The sequence below is a fragment of the Antennarius striatus genome, chromosome 15 (genome assembly GCF_040054535.1).
Source record: "Antennarius striatus isolate MH-2024 chromosome 15, ASM4005453v1, whole genome shotgun sequence".
Taxonomy (NCBI): domain Eukaryota; kingdom Metazoa; phylum Chordata; class Actinopteri; order Lophiiformes; family Antennariidae; genus Antennarius; species Antennarius striatus.
The window spans coordinates 11,065,001-11,088,696 of NC_090790.1; the positions used below are offsets into that span (position 1 = coordinate 11,065,001).

Sequence of the window (23,696 nt, forward strand, 5' to 3'; positions counted from 1 at the left end):
CACATAAACTACATGCATTGTTTTAGTTATTCTTTTTGTCTAACATTTGTACTCTGTTAAGTTGGAGGCATCTCTTTTGGAGCTACATCACTGAACTGAAGTGGGAGAAGGCAGGAGTGTTTGAGCGAACAAGACAAGGGGGGGGACGATGGGTGCGCGACAAGAAGATGTGGAAAAGTTCCTCAAAGGGAACCCTGCATTTGCTAAGAACTACTTTGACAAGAAGATGAGTGCTGCCTCCATATCAAAGGTGTCAGGACTTCCAGAAAAACAGATTGACTTTAACCAGTTCTATGAGCTCAGTCAGGTAAATTGCATTTTTACAATACCTGTTAATCATATGCTATAGAAAGGTTGCAGTAGATGACCTGATGTCCTGTGATACTTTCTCTCCTTTTCAAGTTTGAAGAAAGCCAAATCATGTATGACTTGATCAAAGACATGCAAGAGAACATTAATATGGAAAAGGTGGTGTTTAAGATCTTGAAGAGAATCAGTGCACTCATTCACGCAGACCGCTGCAGTTTGTTCATGTACCGGCAGCGGAACGGCATCGGAGAACTCGCCACCAGACTCTTCAATGTAAACACAGAGGCACAGCTGGATGACTGTGTGGTGCCACCAGATTCTGAGATTGTCTATCCACTGGACCTGGGAATAGTTGGTCATGTGGCCCTGACAAAGAAGGTTGTTAATGTGAAAGATGTCACAGAGGTAAGTGGGCTGAAATACATTGATATGATTTACATTGACAATAAATTCAGAATAGTGTCATTAGTGACACCACAAAAGAATGATGTCACAGACTCCAAATTCTACACCTGACCACTTGGTCATAATTCAACATTTATCTTCTTAACAGTTAAATCTTAATCTTACAAAAAAAATTTATATCACTTCTAAAAAATAAGATAGGTGAGGGAGTAAGGATTTCCACTTAACTCAAAGAGTGAATGTGAGTTAATCTGCCCAAAGTGTTCATATGCAGACAAATTAAAACTATGCTAGGTGCAGTCTCCATGTAAAATATCAGCATTAATACTAAGGTAGGGCTGCAACAGAGAGCAGGAGTAAGAGTCAATCTGTTCCATAGTCAAAATAAGTGTCACAAGTGATACTTAACTTTCATAGAGTGTGACACAATTACCTTAACACGATCTGCTTCTATTAGGCAAATTTGGCAATTTCATGAAGCAGATTTTTTCAACAACTTTGTGACAAAATTGAGCAAAAAGATGACAGGCATGTAGCTGAAGCCTTATGATGGCTGGCCTTTATGGTTGCAAAGGGAATTCCATGACTTCCATTGACAGCTGCCAAATCTACTTTTTGCAGTTGTCAATGGCAAGTCCTAATGCTATATTTTTATATATTACATATCCATACGATTTAATCAAAGTTATAAATAGAAGCTAGAAACACACATCCCTACATGTAGGGATGTAGGGAAGATTTTAATCTCCTTGGCAGACATAATCCATTTATTTCCAGATCCCATCAGCCTCTACTCTATCTGTGGATTAAATGCCTCTGGCATTTAGTCAGCAGGAATATAAAACAGATCAAAACTAGTTTACTTTACACTGCCTCCACACAGCGTGTCCATAGAATGTCTTAGTATTAGGCTACTGATTGCTTGAGACTTAACATATATGAATATTTTTTAAATATTGAACTAATTATATGTTGTTCCAATTTTAAACCAGAGGCTCGTACAACTTAGAATCCATGTATTGTGTTTGAACTTGTATAAATGTGGCATCTCCTTGTTAAAAATCAATAAATCACTGATCGCTCACAATTATCGGTGTACTAAGTGTGCACGTGAATGCGTGCGGCCCTATGATGAACTGGCACTTGTTGGGGGTGTACCCCACCTCTCTCCTGCACCCAGCTGAAATAGGCTCCAATATTATCCAGGACCCGTATTTTGGATAAGCGGCCAAAGACAAAGGATTATGGTAGAAAAGACAAATTAATAAATTGTTGACAAAGACAAAAAAATCATTAAATCTATTACAGCAAACACAATGAATTATGTCAAGTACATGGCTGCAAGTTATGTGTGTTTTGTGTGTGTTTAAATGTAAATGTTTGCATTTTTTATATACTGAAAACATATATCTTTTGTTTTTTAGAGCCAATACTTCAGTTCATTTGTCGATGAGCTCACAGATTACAAAACACGAAATGTTCTGGCAGCGCCCATCCTCAACGGCAAAGACTTGGTGGCTGTGATCATGGCTCTAAACAAGACCACAGGACCATATTTTACTGCTGAGGATGAAGATGTGAGTCTGAAAACACACAAGCATCATTGCACAAAAAACACAAAACAGAAAAATGATGTTTAAACCCATGTGTCAATATCAACCACAGCGTTTAAAGTAGAATTAGATTTTTATTTAACTTCTGAAAGGAATTCTGTGAAGAATTTTAGAGTTAATACTCATATCGGTATTGATATATCTAAAAACATGTAGCCTACTCTAAATTAGTAACTATGGATATGAGAGATTTGTCTTTGACCTGTGAATGTTGGATTGTGTTGTTGTTCAGGTGTCAACAGTGTGACCTTTAAAAATTAGCTTATGAAGTCATCACATATAAAGATGTCATCTCATTTAGAAACTAGACATCACGTGGAGAGTGTGAAATTCCACTAAGTCTGCTAATTTTATTTATTGATTTATTTGTTTATTTTTTGGACATGTCATTACAACAGACTTCATCACCTCCATCTCATTTTCAACATCTGAAAAAAAAAAGAAGGGTGTATGGGCAGGAGCGCTTGTTCCCTATTATGTAATGTACATAAAACATGGGAGTTTGACAATCATATTATCCTTTTCGATGAACAAATACACATAAAGTTTGTAATCATATTCATCATTATAAGTTTAACAAAAATTACATTACAACTATTCACTAATGTTGCTTTTCTTAAGGCTCTACAAGAAATTTCAAGTCTGGAATTTTACTTGGATACAAGTCATACTCTGACATGACCAGATCTTATCCTTTATGTTATTTAGACACTGTGCAATGCAATCAATATCCATTGCTTTCTTCTTTGGTTTTTGTCCATTCAGCTTTTTTTAAAGTATCTCAAAATTGCCACTTTGAACTTGAAGATCTTCCACCTGAGTTACCTCCACAATTGTGAGACACGCAAAGGACAGGTGAGACGCCACCCTGCATGTTTCACTGAAAGCTGGACATTATTGTAATTATTTGAAGTCAAAGGCATATGTATAGACACACACACACACACACACACACACACACACACACACACACACACATACACACACACACACACACACACACACACACACACACACACACACACACACACACACACACACACACACACACACACACTAAATAGACCAATATGCTACATAGACCAAATTGTTGACTTCTGTGTTATGTCTCCTAGTTGCTGCTGTGGTCTGCCAACAAAGTGTTTGAAGAGCTGACAGACATTGAGAGACAATTTCACAAAGCCTTGTACACAGTCCGAGCCTACCTCAACTGTGACCGCTACTCTGTCGGCTTACTAGACATGACAAAAGAAAAGGTACAGAGTTGTTCTCCTTTTTTTGCTGTAATATCATAAATTCTGTGTTCATGCGTTTAGCATAAAATAGTGAGATTAAATAAAAATTCTTATCTTCTCGCAGGAGTTCTTTGATGTCTGGCCAGTGCTGATGGGAGAGCAGGCACCTTATGCCGGTCCTGTCACTCCTGATGGCAGGGTATCAATTTACTGTAGTTATCAGTCGACAGACAATGAATACATACTTCACAGAACCTTGTGTTCTTTTTTTCTAATGTAGTGACTCTGCTCTATTTTTCCCCACAGGAGGTAAATTTCTACAAAGTCATTGATTATATATTGCATGGAAAAGAAGATATCAAAGTAATACCGTAAGAGAATCTTTTACATTCGCATTTTAAATTAGTGTTACAACAAGTAATCAACGTTTTAGTAATTTATAGATCAAGTTAATCAGTTTGGATAAAATATGGTCTCATACTTGTTGACTTTCTCATCCTTATGCAGCAATCCCCCTCCTGATCACTGGGCCTTGATTAGTGGTCTGCCTACCTATGTTGCTGAGAGTGGATTTGTGAGTTTCTACACATACTCCAGACATCATAAGCTGTTGAATAAACCAATAAAAAGTATTTCTGCATCATCCTTCTGAGTTTGGTTTGCTCCTGCTTTTCAGATTTGTAACATCATGAATGCAGCTGCTGATGAGACATTTGAATTTCAGGCAGGTGACATATTCACTGTGAATGTAAAGCTGCCACCACCACCACCACGAGACAGACTTTCATACCATATCATATGTTTTTGCAGACTGAGCCACTTGATAACAGTGGTTGGACCATAAAAAATGTTCTTTCACTGCCAATTGTCAACAAAAAAGAAGAAATAGTTGGTGTGGCCACGTTTTATAACAGAAAAGATGGAAAGCCTTTTGATGATCAGGATGAGCAGCTCATGGAGGTATCATGAACCATCCCACATTTAAATGTGCTTTTTGTGGATGTTTTAGACAGTCATTAGACTGTCTGATCCCTTTTCCTCAGGCTTTGACCCAGTTCCTGGGCTGGTCCGTTTTGAACACAGACACTTACGACAAGATGAACAAGCTAGAGAATCGGAAAGATATTGCTCAGGACATGGTACTCTACCATGTCAAGTGTCGGGATGATGAGATTCAGAATATCCTTGTAAGTACTTTATACTAAATAGATGTCAGAACTTAAGTCATGTCAAATTTTTGTATCCAGGAAGATCCCGTATACTGAGTTTTTTATTTGCCAATGTTATTTGGTGAATTTATACTTAGATCATCACTGATCTTTTTTTTTTTTTTTTTAAAAGAACACCAGAGAGGTCTATGGCTGTGAAGCCCATGAATGTGAAGAGGAGGAACTCCTAGATATCTTGGTAAGATTTAAACCTGTTAAATTTATGTTCAATACATTTAATTTTTCTTAAAGGTGGCACTCATAATGTGTTCATTATTTTTTATGTCTGCCAGTGCCATAGATGTGATCTTTTATTTATTTATTTTTAACTTATTCTGGTTTTGTTTCTCATTAGAAACAAGATTTACCCCCACTGGTCAAGAAATTTGAGATCTACGAGTTCAGATTTTCAGATTTTAATTGCACAGAGATGGACCTGGTGAGATGTGGTATCCAGATGTACTATGAGGTTGGGGTGGTCAAGAAGTTCCAAGTCCCTCAAGAGGTGATCTAGATACCCAATATATTCCAGCTAATAGTATGATCAGTGAGCACTGGGCCTGGTGGAGTTACCAGTTGTCTCTTCTCAGGTACTGGTTCGGTTCATGTACTCAGTCAGTAAAGGCTACAGAAGAATCACCTACCACAATTGGCGCCACGGATTCAATGTGGGACATACCATGTTTGCACTCTTAACGGTATTGCCCTTTCATGTTTTCGTGGAAAATTCCGTTGCATTACGTTTCAATGCCTGGGAGCCTAAAATAGTGAAACTACACATATTTTTGGTTTCTTCCTTTTGACCACTATGTCTGTGTCTTTGCCCACACAGACAGGAAGGCTGAAGCGGTATTACACTGATTTGGAAGTCATGGCCATGATAACTGCAGGCTTCCTCCATGATATTGATCACAGAGGGACCAACAACTTGTACCAAGTCAAGTAAGTGATGCTGGGAATTTTTTCATTTCTGCATAAAAAACACATCTCGCTATCACTGTTCACCAATGTATACATGTGAGCAATGGAAGCAAATCAATCCAAAATGATCATGCTTTCCAACATGTTCAACCATCACCTTGTAGTGGAATGCATAAGATTTGATGCCTATTGTCAGAGAAGATTGCACACAAATGTGCAAAAGTGGTTTTGTGTGTGTGTGTGTGTGTGTGTGTGTGTGTGTGTGTGTGTGTGTGTGTGTGTGTGTGTGTGTGTGTGTGTGTGTGTGTGTGTGTGTGTGTGTGTGTGTGTGTGTGTGTGTGTGTGTGTGTGTGTGTGTGTGTGTGTGTGTGTAAAATTTAAATGAGACTACATGGCATAAAACTTCAGAAAATAAAATAGAACACAGAAAATATGAAAAAAGAAGCACTGGAGGAAAAAATAAAAGATGAGTGGGCAATATTTAAGCTTTATGTAGGAATTAGTGGAGTACATTTTTAATGGCAAATTGCAATGTACACTTTCGAGTCAGTGGGAATGAGGAAGAGTCATGAAATAAGATGTTGTTGACCCTGCAATGAACTGGTGACCCACACAAGGTCATCTGGGATACACTCGGATACACATAATTCTGTTTTAAAAAAAAATTATGTTAACAGATCTGGTAACCCTCTGGCCAAGCTTCATGGGTCCTCCATCTTGGAACGACATCATCTGGAATTTGGAAAATTCCTTTTGGCTGATGAGGTGAGAACTAGGTGAAGTGTAGTTTTCAGAAATCTCATTGTAATGACATCCTCAACACCTCAACTACAACCAATGGTCATCTCTCTTAATCTGCAGTCATTGAATATCTACCAGAACCTTCACAGGCGACAGGTAGACCATGTGATTCATCTCATGGACATCGCCATCATCGCCACCGACCTAGCTCTTTATTTCAAGTCAGAAAAATCTCCCTCTACTCTACTTTGTCAGTCATTTAAAAGTACTTGATAAAATGTAATCCCTGTCACAAATTACTAGGAAAAGAACCATGTTCCAGAAGATTGTGGATCTTTCACACACTTATGAGGATGAGAAGAAATGGGTTGATTTCATGTCTCTGGAAACAACAAGAAAAGAAATTGTAATGTGAGTAAAATCAGACTGCATTGTTTTCTGTATGATTTTTGTGTTTTTTTAAGGTTATTTTCTATTTCTCTGATCCCCTATATCCTTTTCATTACAGGGCAATGATGATGACCGCATGTGACTTGTCAGCAATCACCAAGCCTTGGGAAGTGCAAAGCAAGGTGACAACCACAACAACAAGACCACTGTATGACTTTCTACAGATTTTGACTTATGTGTCTCTTTCAGGTCGCCTTGTCTGTAGCAGCAGAGTTTTGGGAGCAGGGTGACTTGGAGAGGACAGTCCTGGAACAGCAGCCTATTGTGAGTTTAGTAGTAGTTGTGAATATGAGTACATTTATTTTCGAGGGCATTAAAATGCGAGGTTGTATTTTTGATTTTTCTGGCTTGAACTCATTAACTCAAGACACTTAAACTCTAAAGTCTTCATTCTCATTGTCTCAGAAAAAAGTACAGAGAGCAAAATTTAAAAAAAATAAAATAGTTTTCCATTTTCCATTAGTATTTGCATCTTCTTGGATCCGTCTCATTCAAAATTAAGTGACATACCACTTTCTTTTTTGATCCTGGAAACCTTCTCCTGGCATTTGGCAGTCATGTTCATTATCAGTAGAACCTGAGTTACCAGCAAAAATATGACTTTCCGTTTTTAAGCTAGCAATAATGTATCTTTCACAGATATATAAAATCAATATAGATATCTGAAACTACATCTCAAGTACATGTGGGTGGTAGTGTGATAAATCTACCTCTCTTATTGTACTGTCATACTCCCAATTCTATATTTTAATTTAGAGATTATTGTGGTGGGCGTTTCTTCTATATATACTATATATATTAGATATTATTTTTCATCATCAGTGCAAAAAATAAGTTTCTTTTGCAATGATGACTGTTGTGTGGTCCAAGATCAGTTTCTTTAAAATGTTTAAATATATTTGTGAGATAAGGAAACAAACCGACAGATTTAACAACTAAGGCTCAGCCCAACAGTTAGACTGCTCCTGACCAAACGCTCACCGTAACTGAGCATAAACTACTGTATGTTGAACGTGTTTTAAATAAGTCAGGTCAACTAAGACAAAAAAAATAAACAAGAACGAGCCTGGCATATTTTCATAAATGGCGTTATGAAATAGATTGCACAAGTCTTAATATCACTCAAACTCCAGCAACATGATAAGGAGGCAGTTCAAGGGAGAGCTGTTGCTGTTTTTCATAGTTATTTTTTAATCTGGATGCCAATATGCTTCAAGCACTTCCTGTCTCTCCCACCAGCCCATGATGGACCGGAACAAGGCAGCAGAGCTTCCAAAGCTACAGTGTGGTTTCATTGACTTTGTCTGCACGTTTGTGTATAAGGTAATGTCTAATAGTTAATTCATTAACCAGTTCTTAGACGCTTACATAAACGTTATAGTAGCTTAAAGTACAAAAATAACAATGTGATTTTCTCACTTACTTGTATTAGATCATCAACAGATGATCTAATACAAACTCTGCCCCCCTACTGCCGTTTTAAATTTTTCAAATGTATTTTGCGTTTGACTCTTCCTCCCTTAGGAATTTTCCCGCTTCCACCCTCAAATCCAGCCCATGCTGGATGGTATTCTAAATAACAGGAAGGAGTGGAATGCAAAAAAAGAGGAGTATGAGGCCAAACTGAAAGTCATAGAGGATGAGAAAGCTGCCAAAGAGGCAGCCAAGGCCAATAAAGGTACAGTGATTCTCTGGAACAAATATACATTTGTAAAACAACATCCCTGCTGCAATGATGTTTGCTACATGAAATAGAAATCAAGCATTTCCAGAAAGATATTAACGACAACATTTCATGTCATTGTCTAACAGTTGCAAACAACACCAGTGGTGGAGGCTCCGGATCCAAGACCTGCACAATATGCTAAGCTGTGCACATAATGGGAATCTACAAAGACGGCTCATGACAGACTGCCTTCAAAATTACCTGAGCGTTGAAGCCAGTCAATCTCACCTCCAAGGTCTGAGGTCAGAAGACCAGTACTCGGGTGAATGCAGTGTAGAAGCTCATCAGAAAACTCCTAAAGAACAGGATTTTTGTCTGAGAAGAGCATTGGTTCATGTTAGTGGTTTAGGAACTCTACTGACCGCAGGAAAGACTTTGCTGAGGAGGAACAGAAACAGAATGCGACTACTTCTATTTCCTGTTACATGTAATGCAAAAAAACCCTTCCTCACAAATTTGACTATGAATCTAGATGATTTCTGAACCTCAGTTTTTCACTCAACCTCATGAAGTAGCTGTTTCCTTATATTTTGAAAGATCCAAGTTAGATCATACAAAGAGACTGTGTGCATGTGAAGATCTTTTTTTAAATTATTATTACAATTTTTGAAATGGCAAAAAATCCAAACTTGTACATATAATCAAGGAGAGATACCAAGTAACTGACAGCAGCAAATTTCAGGTCCCTGTAGATTGTATATCATATTTGGAACAACATTTTCACAATGCACATTAAATTACTTTAAGGTTTCATAATGCAAGTTCATCTTGATGGTGTATAGATTTAACTAGTATATATTCCAATCTTGTATAATTATGTGTTCACTCCTTCCAGTCACTTACTATTTACAACTGAGAGTCTGTTTACCTTGATTGCAGAGCGCCAAAGGTAGAAGAAAAGCATATTATAGGGTTTACTTTGAGTGTAAACGTAATGATGCAGATGTTTAAAAGCCTAAAGATGAAATCTGTAGTTGCTTCCTCATGATGCCTTCATACTGTACATATGCCTGAGTAGTAGAACGAGAACGTACAGAAACTACGGTACATTATTATATATGATTACAAACATCTAGTCAAGTAAGACCACATAAAACTTTATGTCACAAATTAGGTCATTCCCAGTTTAACTGAAAATGACAAAGGTTTCATGAGTATCTGATTGTTATCTTATTTTATGCCTGGGAAATTTACTCTCCACAATGGGAGCAGTGGTCAACCAAAGAACTCCACCCCAAGACTAACTTCTGTTCTGAGGCCATCATCTTGCTCATAGGCAACACTAGCATTTTTTTCTGGTTGACAAAGATGAGTCTTTATGTGGTGGAGACAGAAGACAGAGCAAGGAAATGTTGAGATATTCACCCTCAAACCCACGGGTTCATAAAACATCTCCAGCAACAACTTTTGCAGAAAACTGAGACAATGCAAAAGAGCGAGTCCAATAGCATTTTCTTCCTTTCTGTAAATTTACATATTTTTATGGTCATGTTATAGATGCTTATTTTTCAACTAGTGAAATAGGTGTGATTGGAAAGCTCATGATTTTATCTAAAGGTTGAGATTTTTTTTTCCAATTTGTGCTTGCCTCACTGTAATGATGTACAAGTATTCAACATATGAGAAGAGTGCATGTATGAGATGATCATTTAGAATTAAGCAATAGATTTACTGTAACATGCTGTGGATATACACATAAATATTTTATAATACTCTATGGGCAGTATTTGAAAGCTTGTCTTGTCCTGAGCTCCACGAGAGCAATGATTAAAATAAAGCAAATGTATTTTTATGAGGTGAAAGTGTGACGTAATTGCCTGCAATACTGAACATTCCTTTCAAACCAAAATAAATGCAAGACTTACTAGCAACGAAGCCTACTCAACCCAAGAACGTAGTTTCACTCAAAAAGATGTTGCTATGAGGCAAAACAGACTTCATAATCAAGGTTACGATATTACACAACACCCATGAGTATTGAGGGAACATTTCTGTCTATCCTGCACTTTCTACTACTGGTAGCTGACCCCAATCCTGGGATTGCTGCTAAACTAGGGAAGGATTACAACTGTGCTCCCGCCTCAGGCTCATCTACTGAAGGACAGGTGCACAACACACATCAACACGATCACACACATCAACTCATTTACAGTGCAGTCGATGCAGCAAACAAATGAAAGTGATGTCTGAAAACAGGTGGATGTGCACTTTATTTTTATTTATTTTTTAAATGACATTAGGGTAAATCCTCACCTTTAACTAATATTTATTAAGATCTTACAAAAAATAAATAACCTTGATCATTACCTGTATCATTTACACGTTCTCCACTTATTGACCCAATTAATGAATGTATTAATGTCTTCCCAAATTTTGTTATTATTTTTTTCTAATTGGATAAAATTCCAGGATACACATGAGAATAACAAAGATGAAAAAGTGTGGTAGGAGAGACATCACCCCTTGTTTCCCCCATAGTGTCCTTGCCTGGAGTTGCTGATTACCACCAAAACTGAACTGAATTAAGATTCCATTGTATGTAGTTGCAGTTCTTAATAGCGGCCAGTAGAGGTCCCCGTTTTTCTGTGGCAAATGTTCTGCACTGGGTAGAGGAATGTGTGCAGTATTTGTTGATGAATTGTTTACGACGAAAACAATGACTGTTAAAATTCTCTTCATTGACATAAAATCATTGTACATACCACTCAAGTTGACAAATATTTTATAATGTTGCGTATGTTATTGTAAGATAAACTTATAAAATGAAGGATCTATAGTATTGTACAGTCTCTTCAACAAGAAAACTGAAACTTTGTACATGGGGAAAAACAAACTATATGTATATATTTCATAAATTTATTTGCAGTGGTTTTCAGAAACATTGGCTTTATAAGACATGCTTAGTCTTCATGGTAAAACTTGGCATGAAGGCACCAGTTAGTTTAGCGGCTGTTACAGTTTTATTTGGACTTACAGATAACAGATTATGCAGTTTATGTCATGTCTTTAGCATACTTCAAAGCAATCTGTACTTAATTTTACATTCAATTAACCATGCAGCTATTGTAAAAATGCAAAGGACAATATCTAAATACTGTGAAAAGAGAAGTTTCGAGCTCAAGTGGAACATAGGATTAAATAATGTGATTGTTTTCAAGGAAATCAATCATACATAATATGATTGATTTTAATGAAAACTTTGATCCCAGACACTGAATCATTGCTCACCTGTCCAATTTATTTAGTGATTAGAATTTTGCTTAGTAAATAATGAAGTGAAAATGAATGACAATACTCTCTGGCTATCAGGTTAACTTTAAACAGCTCCCAATATCATCAATAAACAATAAATAACATGAACATTAGTGTAAAACAGAAATGCTGAGTTAGATGTTTCTCAGTCGTTATCATAGATGTTATCTGGAAAGAAAAAACCCCAAAAATATTATAATGAATAGAAAGTTGATAAAATAGTTGGAAAGACTTGAGATGAAATGAAAGAACATACCATCTCCAATATCGTCATAGATATCACCATCACTGCAAACAAGAGCCAAATGATCAGCAGAACAAGATAGTAAGTTGAAGGGTGTGAATGTGTGATTGCTTGTGGTACTTACTCCATAACAATGTAGTTGTTGGAAACATAACCAACTGTAAAATAAAGATAGATGTAACAAAGATTTATAAAAACAAAAACATTAGTGTACAGAAATTTCAATACAGTATACAAGTTCTGACTTGATTCATTTTCCTGATCACAAATAACAAATACTCACATTTTCCCTCTTCGTTCCGGCAGACTAGTTTATTATCCACAGCTTTAACAATGACACTGAGTTTTTCTCCTGCTTTAATTGGAAGTTCTTTCCCACTCCACTTTTTATTAGGGAGCGTTGGGACAGTGGTCACTTCATACAACACCTGTATTTCCCCTTCATACTGAAAGAGAATGGAAATTACTTTTCCATGTAGACATTTTAACATGAATTAAAATGATTTTACATTCTGCATAGAACAAATGTCTTCTTATAAGATTACTTTTGTATTACAAGTTTATTATATAACCATATATAGATTAGCCATCTCTTCCTGAGAACAATGTCTAGAGGTGTGTTTCTGCTAAATTTATGGAATGGGGCTTCCTTGAGCTTCTAACTCTAGTTGAGACCCATCAAAACAACTGTGCAACTGGAGAAAGTGTAAAGTATCTGATTTTCAAAGTTCATACATAAAAGCTATTAGTACTGACATTAAGATTTATAGCAAACACTGACCCCTACTGGCTGCCTTTATTTTGTTTATGTGCCCACTGTGAACCACATACAGCAGATACTTCACATTGAAATGCTTGCATATTTTGCATGCACGTATTTAAATTGAGTACTTCCGTAAGAAAATAACTTGTAAATATGTTGATCCTAGAAGAATTTTGACTAGTGATAAATTATAAATCTGTAAGTAAGTTTCTATTTCCTGATGTTTTGGGAATTTTTGGTAATACGTATCTACTAAATTAGATATGTATTACCAAAACAAATACAAACGTCTAATCAGAACACATGTGTAATCATTGGCAGTAGGAAAATGCCTTGTGAATAGGGTTAGTAATTCATCAAACAAGGGGGATAAAGAGGGATCAGTATTCTAAAGCTATATAAATACATAATGGAGAAACAAACTTTAAACTTTTTCCTGAATTCCTTCTCCTCTTTCTCAATCTTCTTCTGCTTCTTTGGGTCCAACTCTTCAGTCTTGCATTTGGGTTTCAAATTAAGAAGACTGGAGAGAAAAAATATTGAGAAGCTGAACATTACAAAAAATAACCCTAATTCCAAATTAGTAAATTGTGAAATGTATACCTATTTGTTTTGCTATGTATGCTTACTTACTAAAATTTATTGACTGACATTTTGTTTTAAGACTGTACTCTTACCTGCTGAGGGGAGGAGGGGGAGGCAAATTCTGAGAGTCAACATCATCATATATTTCTTCATTGAATGTTATTCCAGGCTGATCTATGATTATACATGGAATATATCAGTAAAGCGCATTTTTAATAAAGTTCACTGCGGGTCACGTCGTGCAAGATTTATTTGCAAGAAAAACAATGCATTGTCTCCTTGAAACATTAAGTAGTGTCAGTTTTAATAATGAAAATCAAATACCTAGTTTGTTAATATATAAGTAACAAAGTCAAATTACATCAAATGGGTTTCCCCTGCTTAAAAAAAGCACTTTTACATTAGTCATGTTTTCTAGTAGTTTATTTGGAGATTTAGAACAGCGTGTTATCACAGTGGGTCATACCTGACAGCCCTTCTGCAGTAAACTGTTTGGGTGGAGGTACTCTAATACAACAAAAGAAAAACGATTAAAAATGCTAATAATGCTATATGTTATAATGACTCGTAATTAAGTATCATGTAAATTTAGGTTAATGCAACCCAAAGCAACAAAGATCAATAAATACTGTATATGCAATATTGATCAAACAGTGTTTTAGTTATTAAGAGTGCGTAGGAAAGATGTTAAAACATGCGTTTGACTTTGTTAGCTTTTGATGCTTGATCTTTTGAGAAAGTCAAATGGCTGCAGGCACACAATGATTAGTAAAATGAAGGATTATCAGCGGCACCGATTGTAAACCCACAAAGACGAGTTAGGCTTTACAAAGGAAAATAATGTCTGTAAATGTGATTCGGTATCTAATCTTTGAGAAAATCATCTCCAAAGAAGATTTTAGTCATTGACAAATTATAGCAGTTGAAAAATTAGGGGTTAAAACAGTGGACAGAGGATCTGTGGTCAATCTTACTACTGAGTGTATTTTACACTTTAGTGTTGGCAGTGCGTCTGCTCCGGTCAAACATCCGCAGCAAGCTACGAGGCTTCACAGGGGAAGACCTGGGGTCTACAGGACTAAAGAGCCAACCAAGGATGAAAAGACCAGCATTTGCTTTCTGCTTCATTTCGAAATGTTTCCTGCTTATCAATCATAACTATTTCATATTCAATACTGTACCGTATAACCAATGTACATAAAGATAATTCCCACCTGACTTCCAGATTTGGATCAAGAACATCATCATATATTTCTCCTCCTTCTCCTGGTGGTGGGGGTAGGACAACTACAGGATAAAAGCAAGGATGATATTTGTGTTGGTAAGTTTATCATGGTGCATTAACCTTAACACAAAGAAAATATAATCATTTTAATTAGATTAAATAAAAAGCAGTAAACAGCAATGTATGATTTTAGACCTACCCCCCGGTCCTCTGATCTCACTGTAAAGAGAGAATAAGGTGATGAAAACATTGAACATGTAGTAAATGAGCTCAAGTTGGCTCTAACATTATTATATAAATACTATAAGAGATCTGAATAATGTATGTGTATGCGAAACCTGCCCTTTCTAAGAGTTATCAAGTGGTCTGATTAAATGGTGCTTTTCAACCTCGTGACTTTGTAAAACTCAAAATTGGTACTTGTTACTTGTTAACTTTGCTATCATCTGGTAAAGTGCTGTATCACATGTTTTGACTAACTAACTAACTAACTAACTAACTAACTAACTAACTAACTAACTAACTAACTAACTAACTAAAACATTAGATTGACTATTGAGATCAACATTCATTGCACCTGTTATCCAGCGAGGCTACATCGATGTCATCGTATACCTCAGGCTCATATTCCATCTGAGGTTTACAATTCTTGAGAGTGAGAAAATCAATTTCCACTGAAGTGGTCTTTACATAACCAACTATTAAAAGAAGCAAGCAAACAAACAAAGAAACAAAGAAACAAACAAACAAAGAAACAAAGGAGAAACAATTATTTTAGTTGTTGCATTAAATTATTTTTTTTTATTCCATGTATTTATCACGAATACAGACTACCGGTAATCAAGGGAAACTGACAATATATCAGAATACTCTTAAGTCTTATGACTTAACAAAAACAGAAAATGCGTGAAAATTGACAAACCGTTGAAAAAAGAAATCAAAATTAACCAGCAACAGATAATTTTGTGGACTCACTAGATCCGTCTTGTGTCCGTCCCAACCATTTCCCCTCTGGGTTGCCAAGTACTCGAATGATGTCGAGGCATTCTCCCTGTTTCAGACCAAGGTCGGTCTTACTGGCTTTGCAGTCCATTCGAGCCTTCACCTGGTGGATGGCCTCCTGAGGGCCGACCAACTGATACACAACGCCACCCACAACACATATGCAAACACACAGACAACAGATGAAAATACATGGATTAAAACACAAGATTTAGCTATATGAAGGAAAAACAAATAAACTTACAATTTAAATTAATCTATTTACTATAATAAATACAATTATTAGAAAGGAATAAACAGCCCTGTTTCCAAAATATTGAACAATTTTTTCAAGGTATCCGAGCACGTTTTGCTGAGAGTCTTCTCAGTCTTCTTTACTCACCTTGAATTTCTTCCTGGCATCATGTTCCTTCTTCTCGCGTTCCTTCTGCTCCTTCTTCCCAGCCTCCAGTCGTTTCTTCTCCTCTTTGTTGTCTCTTTTTTCTTGTTTTTGCTCAGCTGCTTCCCTTTTAGAGTAAGTAAGAAAGATAGAGAGAAAGGGAGAGAGAGAGTGAGCGCAGCAAAGAGCTGGAAACAAGCAACTAAAATCATGAAACTGAAAAAGAAAAGCAGTGAGACTTTGTTTGCAGTGGAATACCAGAGATTACGAAATATGGATAAAATGTAATCCATGATTAAAAACAGTGAATGGACAACGAGATACAAATGCAATCACAGAGAGGGTATAATCAGTGAGCTGTGTGATTACATTTGAAGAAAGAACATTGTCTCACCATCGTTCATCAAGATCCTCATACATCTCTCCATCATCATCGTCAACATCATCCTCATCATCATAATCTTCCTTCTGGGCAAGATATGACATGAATGACAACAGACGGAGACAGATGATAAACGAATAATATCAGACATGAGACAGATGAGACATGAATGAGCAGAGACAGGTGAGACACAAAAAAATAACAGAGAGAGACAGATATGTCATGAATAAAACCAGACATGATGAGACACATGAGACATAAATTAAAGCAGATGTTAGACAGATGAGACATGAATAAAAGCATGAGGTAGGCAACTGAGTGAGTGCCTACATCTGCACATGAAACTAATTCACGGTGCCTCACCTTTGCTCTCTGACTCGGGTGACCTAAGGAGCAACAATAAAACAACATTACCATGGAATTTGGTCTTTTTGGAACAGTTAACATAATTTCTGATTCAGACTATTTTTAGTATATGATACTTTCAGTAACAAAATAATGTAAAACAACACTTGCCAGTACTAAACTATATTGATAAACTATTAACAGAAAACAACCACAATAGAAAGTCAAAGTAAATGAGAGGTTAATAGATGTTCGACTTTACAGTTATAAGATGCAGGATATTTCCTTCCTAGAACACACCTGTTGATGGCGGCAGAGGTGGAGGAGGGCTGTTAAATTCATCAATATCATCATAGAAGTCCTCTTGCTGGATCCTTTAAAGCAGAGTCAGATTTTAACTGCAGTTCATTCGAGTGGTTTTTATCCAAAAACTATACAGGTATACAGAAATACATCATTTCAAAGTGTGTCTATGCGTAATTGTACTTGAATATGTGTTCACATACATGGGTCCAGGGTGTCGTGGAGGGAGACTAGGAAGAGCAGGAGGGGGTGGAGTGGGTGGCTTGTGGTTACTGGGGCGAGAGGCTGGAGGAGCTGGGACGAAGGGTTTCTTAAAGCTTTCTGGATCTGGAACAAAGACACATGGTGTAACAACTGCCTTGAAAGCAGGTCAGATCAGATATGCGTCTAAAGGCAGAAGCTCTCTCCTGATACTCTCCCTGTTTTCTGGAACTTACTTCCTCCTGTGCTGACTAAAAACAACTCAGCTGTCAGAGTGAAGAGGAGAAAGGAGAAACCGGATAAGGAACTTGAACAGAGGAACAAAGTATGTTTCTGTGACACTGACCTCTTATCTGTAACTTTGCACCAATGCCTGTTTCAACTGATGTAATTTCAGACAGAATTGAAAAAAAAAATCTAAACTCAGATGCTATGTTAGGATATTAAGTGGCTTGGAAACGGGCATTTTTTATATTATCATGTTTTAATGTAAGCAGTTTCTGTTGTTCAGATAAACCCAACGTAATCTACTGAGTCCACTGACCCATACAAACATGTGAAATAAGTTTTCGTGTTGTGAAAAATCCTAGTCTATGCAAAGTAACACTGCTGTTGAAAGACAGGAACCTGAACTTAAGACAACCAAATAAGAGGAAATCCTTTGTTACAAGACTTGACAACTAAAAACTTTTGCTGCCCTCAGTTTACACCTCAGCTTAAGAAATGATTACCTCAGAGTTGTTGCTTTTAAATTATTAGTAAAAAAATGACATGGAAATCTTTAGTAATGTCTGTTGTGTGTTTTATAGCAGGAGACCAGTAACTTCTCACACAAAATGGAAAATTATGTAAATGGAATCAGTTTAGATTCTTCATCGTGGGGCCACATGTGAGTCCCATCTTCAAAATACCGTAGGAATATTGAAGCCTTTTCATGTTTTTTTAGGGAAATTAAGCAATTAAATAAGCAAAGATAAATATCTGTTTTTAAAGCTTGGGAAACTGAAACTGGAACTTCTGCTGAATCTAAATGATGAATGCTTCCTTGAGTTTGTCAAGTGTGAAAATTGTGAACACGTGATTACACTTCTTAGGGTTAAATTAAGCAGTTGCTTTTTTGTCTTGCATGTAACTGCACTTTACAAATGACAGCAACTTGGCAATGTACAGCACCTTACTGATGATTTGTTATTTTTTAAACCATACCTTCAATCCCAGTGACTGATGGGAGTGAGGTGATAAACTGTTTTTTTCATCATTCTGTGGTGTTACATTTAAAAAAGCATATTAGTTCAAGACCCACTTACCATCATCAGAGGTCTCAGCACCTCTTTTGAAGCTCTCTAGGTTAACTTTGGTGGGCCGGTTGGGCTTTGCAGGAGCAGGGCCCAAAGCTAAAATGTTGGGGAGGGGTTTACGTTTGGGGCCTGAAGTGACCTCAACAACACTGCTGTCCTGGAGAGGAGACTGGGACGGTTTCCTGAAACTGTTTTTTTTGCTGGCTGGTGGGATTGGAGGGGGTAGAGAGTTGATGACAGTGAGAGGTGGTTTTTTAACTCCATTTGTTGTCACACCATTTTCTGACTCCTCAGTCTCATCCTCCTTGTTGAAAATGTTTGGATTAATCTTAAAGTTGGGGGTGGGCTTGAAAGTGGAGTTTGCTGGATGTAAAGGTTTGATAGCTGTGTCTGTGCAATTTCCTGTCATCTCTTCATTTTGTTCAAGTAGTTTGAAAATGTTGCTGCTAGGTTTCTTGTGCAATGGAGGTATTTTAGGGGGTGTGGAACTGGGCGCCCCCCCACCATTGACCTCTTTCACCCAGCTGGGCTTGCCTGCTGGACAGGGTTTAGGAAAGGCGGGTTTGGAGTCAGACAAGGTGGAGCTGAGGGAGGGTTTGTCAAGAGGGGGTTTCTGTCCCGGGCCTTTAGCCTCAACAGAAGGAGGTGGCTTGAAGGGTAAGTGCTGTCTATTAGTGATGAGAGGTTTGCCATCGGTTCTGGTGTCATCCTGGGCATTGGCAAATTTGCTTGCTAGTGGCTTAGTTGCATTTGGCTGTGGGGCTACTGCATCACTTTTAACTGTATTTTTCAGAAAACTTGGTTTCGGGGGAATATTTTTCGGGCTGCCTGAGAGAGTCTCCTTGACAGGTTTCTTTGCAGGTACAGTCGGGTTGGAGGAAAGGGTGGGGTGCACTAAGTTCTTAGGACGTCCAGGTGGTGTGGAAGCAGAGTCATTGGTGCTTGTCTCGCTTGTTTGGAAGCGAGCCATGATTGCCTTTACATCAGTTTTGTTTTCCTGCAAAGAAGATGTGATCATTTAGTAACGTTAGGATTTAGTAGAATTAGTAACCAGAAGGTCTGAAAATATGTGCAGGAAGTTGTATAAATAAATAAATAAATAAATATACATACACACACACACACACACACACACACACACATACACACATATATATATATATATATATATATATATATATATATATATATATATATATATATATAAATTAAACATCTGTAGTAAACGGATTACAGGTAGTAAACTTGCAAACATTCGACTTACAAATATTTGGTGATCCGAACAATTTACATACAATAATTTAGTGATTTTCATGGAAGACAAAACAAAGGCTAGTGAAGATAGTGATAGCGGTGACCATCTCTGATGACAACTCTGCTCCTCACAGACAATAATTCCTCCCTCCTCTTCCTTTGCTCTAAAGGTAAGCTACATGCTACATGTTACATGTTACAATACTGTACAGTGGATCATCAACATCAAAAGCTGACTCTGGCTGTTGGTGTTGGATGTACTTAAAAAATCGGTCGAGAGTTCTACTAGTGTTTTCTACTTCTTCTACTGAAAGATTAAATATTAAGGAGCAAAAGTTTACTGGAAACTAATCTGAATTCAAAGCAATCACATGAATCAAGAGTGATGCTTAACTGTAGATATTGAAACCATAGCTACATATTTTAATGTGATTGTGTACTTTTATTCTCCTTTATTGTACAATAACACAATATTATGTGCTTTTGACAGGTTGCTAGTGATTTTATGAGGCCAGTATTTGTGGTGGACAGATGTTTAATTGAATGAAATTATGTTAATTTGATGATTACTTTGGGGTTAGTATCTTGTTAAGTATTAGAACATAGTGTGTGTGTGTGTGTGTGTGTGTGTGTGTGTGTGTGTGTGTGTGTGTGTGTGTGTGTGTGTGTGTGTGTGTGTGTGTGTGTGTGTGTGTGTGTGTGTGTGTGTGTGTGTGTGTGTGTGTGTGTGTGTGTGTGTGTGTGTGTGTGTGGCGGGGGTGGGATGGGGGTGGGGTTGCAAGCAACTATGAGTAAAGAGCCTCATTATACTTGTTTTGACTTCCTGGTCTCTGTCACATAACACCTTGGTTAATCATATACCTCCTCCAGGGTACAGAAACAAGTTAAATATTATTCATATCATGCATATCATTTTAAAATATGTCAGTGGGAAAAAGTCTGTTTTGGCTGTTATTTATGAAAATTATATATCTGAAACCTGATTGTACGTATGTCTATGAGCTGAAAGAGGTGTGTTAGGTGATAAGATGTTGACTCGCATTCCTAAATATTGTGTCCAAAAATGTGAATACTTTATTTTTTGCAGATAATGCAGATGATTCGAAGTGTCACAAAGGACTGACCAAAAAGCAGCCACACCTATTATAACCAGACTGTCTGACCCGAGTCAGTCACTATACCAGGAAGTAGAGATAAGAGCAGGAGGATACAAAGCTGCTGCTATTCCCTTTGCAAAGCAGTAAAAGTAGGGGGAAACTAACAAGGGAAAGCGCACAGAATGACGTTAATACAGAATGGGAAGTATAATGATGCCTCAAACTTTAACTCTTACCTAGATTGTTGTAATGACAGTAACACAGGGTGTTGCAAGTAAAGACAACTTCTGAAATCCACTGTTTTGTAGCTAGATTGGTTCAACATGGAAAAAGTAAACAAAAGCTTGTGTCATCATTTACTTTTTATAAAGTTGACCAATGAGCTGATCTTTAATTTGTGCTGAGCAAGTGATTTGAGTTTCAAGCGAATTTGGTCAATAGAATCCAGATTATCTTTGACATTTAGCAACTTCACAAACTACATTATTATTCTGGAATGTAAAACTGATTCCAAAGTCCAGTTATGCATCCATCCATCCGTCCGTCCATCCATCCATCCATCCATCCATCCATCCATCCATCCATCCATCCATCCATCCACGATATGGTTTCTTCAGATTGAGCTTCTGAAGTTGATATCGGTATTAATGTACTCAGAAGCTTTGTTTGGTCATAACTTAGCAAACAGTATTCGATAACGTGAAGAAAATGAATTAAATATAAAGAAGATTGTCAACTCTTAACAGCATCGTAAGCATTATTCATTGACCAAATACTCAAGGGTAGCAATCGAGCTAGCCATAGGAAAAATAGCAGCGCTGTTTGTTGATAAGGCAAACACCGACCTTCAGCCTTTTTACAAGCCATCTTTCAGTCAACTAAAGTTGCTATTTGTGGCTATAAAGACTTGTTTGAAGCATGACTTTAATGGTGTCAGTGACATCTTCCACAGTGGACATAATGAACATAACAAGAAGTGCCTGCCATGTGGCAGAGTAAAGAAACAGAAAAGTTGCCTCACTTCTGTTTCTTGTCTTCAGTAAACTAATGACCCAATATGTTCTGTTGCAGACAGTTGAAATGACTGCTTTTCTAAATGTTTTTGGCAGTGGCAATTTTGTAAAAATGTACAAATTCTTTCAACACTTCACAATAACATGACACAACTCCACAGAGCTGCAAATTACAACCGTTTATCCAGCCAAACGAGCCATAATCAACCTCTCTAGAACAGTTTCATTACAATTTTCATAGAGCTAAGATTTACCGGAGGGGATTTTTATTAGAATACCAGCACATGTAAACAAGCATGCTGTTGCAGTTATTCAGTACTTTATATCTGCATCTCAAGAAAAGTGGCTGAAAAATAACTGAGGCGGTTTCATGATAAATGCGAAGAGGAAGTGTGATTCCTATATGATGTTGAAAAGTGGGGAACAAAGTCCTTACTCAATCTAGCTGATGGTGACTTTTCCCATTTTGCACAACAAAAGTCAGGCATCAAAGCAATCACTTGAACATCAAATATTAAATTAAATGATTCCACCAAATTATTGCAAATAATATACATCATTCAATGGATTTTTTTTGTGAAGACAAGGATAGACTTTAAATCTAAGAGCTTTAATACCCAGTATTAAATATGCTAAACCTTAGTATGACATTCATATTAATTTGTACAAGAAAGAATGATAGTTTGATGGTTTGTATATTTAACATCTCTTCATGACACCTCACAAGTCTCAAAATGACCTTTTTCTTGAAACCTTATTTCGTTGCATCTTACCAGAGTACACTTATTATCAGCTTTTCTAACATATCCTGAGTGATTATTTTTAACAGTACTCACCATATTGAGAGCAAACCCGCCTTGGCTCGTCTGCTTGTCTGAGTGGTCGGGGTGTAAAGTGGTGGAGTGTGTTTGCTCAGTGTATCTGGTTGAGTTTCTGTGTTACTGTTGGAGAGACAGCTACTGAGATAATGCATGACGATGTGACAAAGCAGTGAGTGTGAGTTTGTGTGTTATATGTGGGAGGATGCAGTCACCAGCTGTCAGTGACATAAGCAGACTGCTGACTACTTCCTCACTTAGTAGCGTACTTTGTGTTTTTTGACTTTCAACGTCTGTATTATGTGTTTTTATCTCCTTACTTTGCCTATCCCTCGCAGCCTCTCTGCAGCTTTTTCCTAATGAAGTTTCCTACAACAGACACATCTTGATGTATTGTAAAAAGCATTATGATTTGGCAGGCATAAAAGAAAACATGTTCATAAGCAATTCTAAAAATGTTCATCCTTATTAAAAGCTACAATATGGAGAATGACCAAATACTGTGACACAGTGCAGTTATGCTACTCTAGCAGCTCTGGGAGGCTCCACACCCAGCTGCGCTTAAAGGCAGTGTACTTTTTCACAATGATTATGCTCATGCACTAATAAATAGCAAATACCCTCAACAAAGCAAATGACGAAGACCCAGCTGGACCCCAACACCCGTGATATGGAGAGCGGTCACCAAAATAGAGAGATCAGGTCCAGCACAGGATATCAGTGGCCCCAACTCACCGAGGTAAAAAATGCCAACAGATGCTGTGATGCTGCATGCACACGGACGACCAAATACATCTGCATGCAATGCTGTCTACCACAGTGGTAGCCTAGGAGCACAGTGGTAGCCTAGGTGTGGTGAACATAGGTGTTTACGGAGATGCAGAGATTAAAATATCAGTGTTGACATTTCCTAAGAACTGTTCAAAT

At 37.2% G+C, this 23,696-nt stretch overlaps 2 protein-coding genes across 4 annotated transcripts in view; one reads left to right on the top strand and one right to left on the bottom strand.

Moving 5' to 3' along the window:
• pde6b (phosphodiesterase 6B, cGMP-specific, rod, beta) overlaps positions 1 to 11,309 on the top strand; it is an 11,489-nt gene extending 180 nt beyond the window's left edge. Inside the window, exons 2-24 of the mRNA XM_068334331.1 lie at positions 62 to 307; positions 403 to 714; positions 2,139 to 2,291; positions 3,093 to 3,182; positions 3,443 to 3,583; positions 3,687 to 3,761; positions 3,869 to 3,933; positions 4,070 to 4,136; positions 4,239 to 4,286; positions 4,373 to 4,522; positions 4,606 to 4,749; positions 4,904 to 4,969; positions 5,126 to 5,275; positions 5,361 to 5,468; positions 5,603 to 5,712; positions 6,369 to 6,456; positions 6,553 to 6,653; positions 6,736 to 6,843; positions 6,941 to 7,004; positions 7,072 to 7,146; positions 8,122 to 8,205; positions 8,407 to 8,560; positions 8,695 to 11,309. Of these exons, the coding sequence (XP_068190432.1) occupies positions 149 to 307; positions 403 to 714; positions 2,139 to 2,291; positions 3,093 to 3,182; positions 3,443 to 3,583; positions 3,687 to 3,761; positions 3,869 to 3,933; positions 4,070 to 4,136; positions 4,239 to 4,286; positions 4,373 to 4,522; positions 4,606 to 4,749; positions 4,904 to 4,969; positions 5,126 to 5,275; positions 5,361 to 5,468; positions 5,603 to 5,712; positions 6,369 to 6,456; positions 6,553 to 6,653; positions 6,736 to 6,843; positions 6,941 to 7,004; positions 7,072 to 7,146; positions 8,122 to 8,205; positions 8,407 to 8,560; positions 8,695 to 8,750 (2,568 nt within the window). The 5' untranslated portion in view covers positions 62 to 148 and the 3' untranslated portion in view covers positions 8,751 to 11,309. The remainder of the gene's footprint in view (positions 1 to 61; positions 308 to 402; positions 715 to 2,138; positions 2,292 to 3,092; positions 3,183 to 3,442; positions 3,584 to 3,686; positions 3,762 to 3,868; positions 3,934 to 4,069; positions 4,137 to 4,238; positions 4,287 to 4,372; positions 4,523 to 4,605; positions 4,750 to 4,903; positions 4,970 to 5,125; positions 5,276 to 5,360; positions 5,469 to 5,602; positions 5,713 to 6,368; positions 6,457 to 6,552; positions 6,654 to 6,735; positions 6,844 to 6,940; positions 7,005 to 7,071; positions 7,147 to 8,121; positions 8,206 to 8,406; positions 8,561 to 8,694) is intronic.
• A 141-nt stretch (positions 11,310 to 11,450) lies between these two features.
• On the bottom strand, positions 11,451 to 22,955 carry fyb1b (FYN binding protein 1 b). 3 transcript variants are annotated; one of them, XM_068334333.1, is made up of 19 exons: positions 22,788 to 22,955; positions 18,597 to 19,584; positions 17,292 to 17,415; positions 17,086 to 17,159; positions 16,804 to 16,826; positions 16,453 to 16,523; positions 16,062 to 16,185; positions 15,653 to 15,812; positions 15,255 to 15,375; positions 14,877 to 14,896; positions 14,667 to 14,739; positions 14,444 to 14,530; positions 13,919 to 13,959; positions 13,545 to 13,626; positions 13,291 to 13,390; positions 12,388 to 12,550; positions 12,229 to 12,262; positions 12,117 to 12,148; positions 11,451 to 12,028 (listed from the first exon to the last, which is right to left on the bottom strand). In XM_068334333.1, the coding sequence occupies exons 1-19, from the start codon at positions 22,788 to 22,790 to the stop codon at positions 12,006 to 12,008; spliced, it is 2,343 nt and encodes a 780-aa protein (XP_068190434.1). In that variant the 5' UTR covers positions 22,791 to 22,955; the 3' UTR covers positions 11,451 to 12,005. The 3 variants fall into 3 exon arrangements, with proteins under 3 accessions (XP_068190434.1, XP_068190433.1, XP_068190435.1); XM_068334332.1 differs by having other exon boundaries at positions 16,453 to 16,526; positions 22,788 to 22,954; XM_068334334.1 differs by lacking the exon at positions 14,444 to 14,530 and having other exon boundaries at positions 16,453 to 16,526; positions 22,788 to 22,952.
• Positions 22,956 to 23,696: the final 741 nt, after the last annotated feature.

Excerpts from the sequence above, each read along its gene's own strand:
- fyb1b (XM_068334332.1), bottom strand. Across the intron at positions 15,376-15,652 it reads ACGGACACAAGACGGATCTA|TTGGTTATGTAAAGACCACT; the intron begins GTGAGTCCACAA and ends TTCTTTTAATAG. Across the intron at positions 13,960-14,443 it reads CGCACTGCCAACACTAAAGT|AGTACCTCCACCCAAACAGT; the intron begins GTAAAATACACT and ends TTGTTGTATTAG.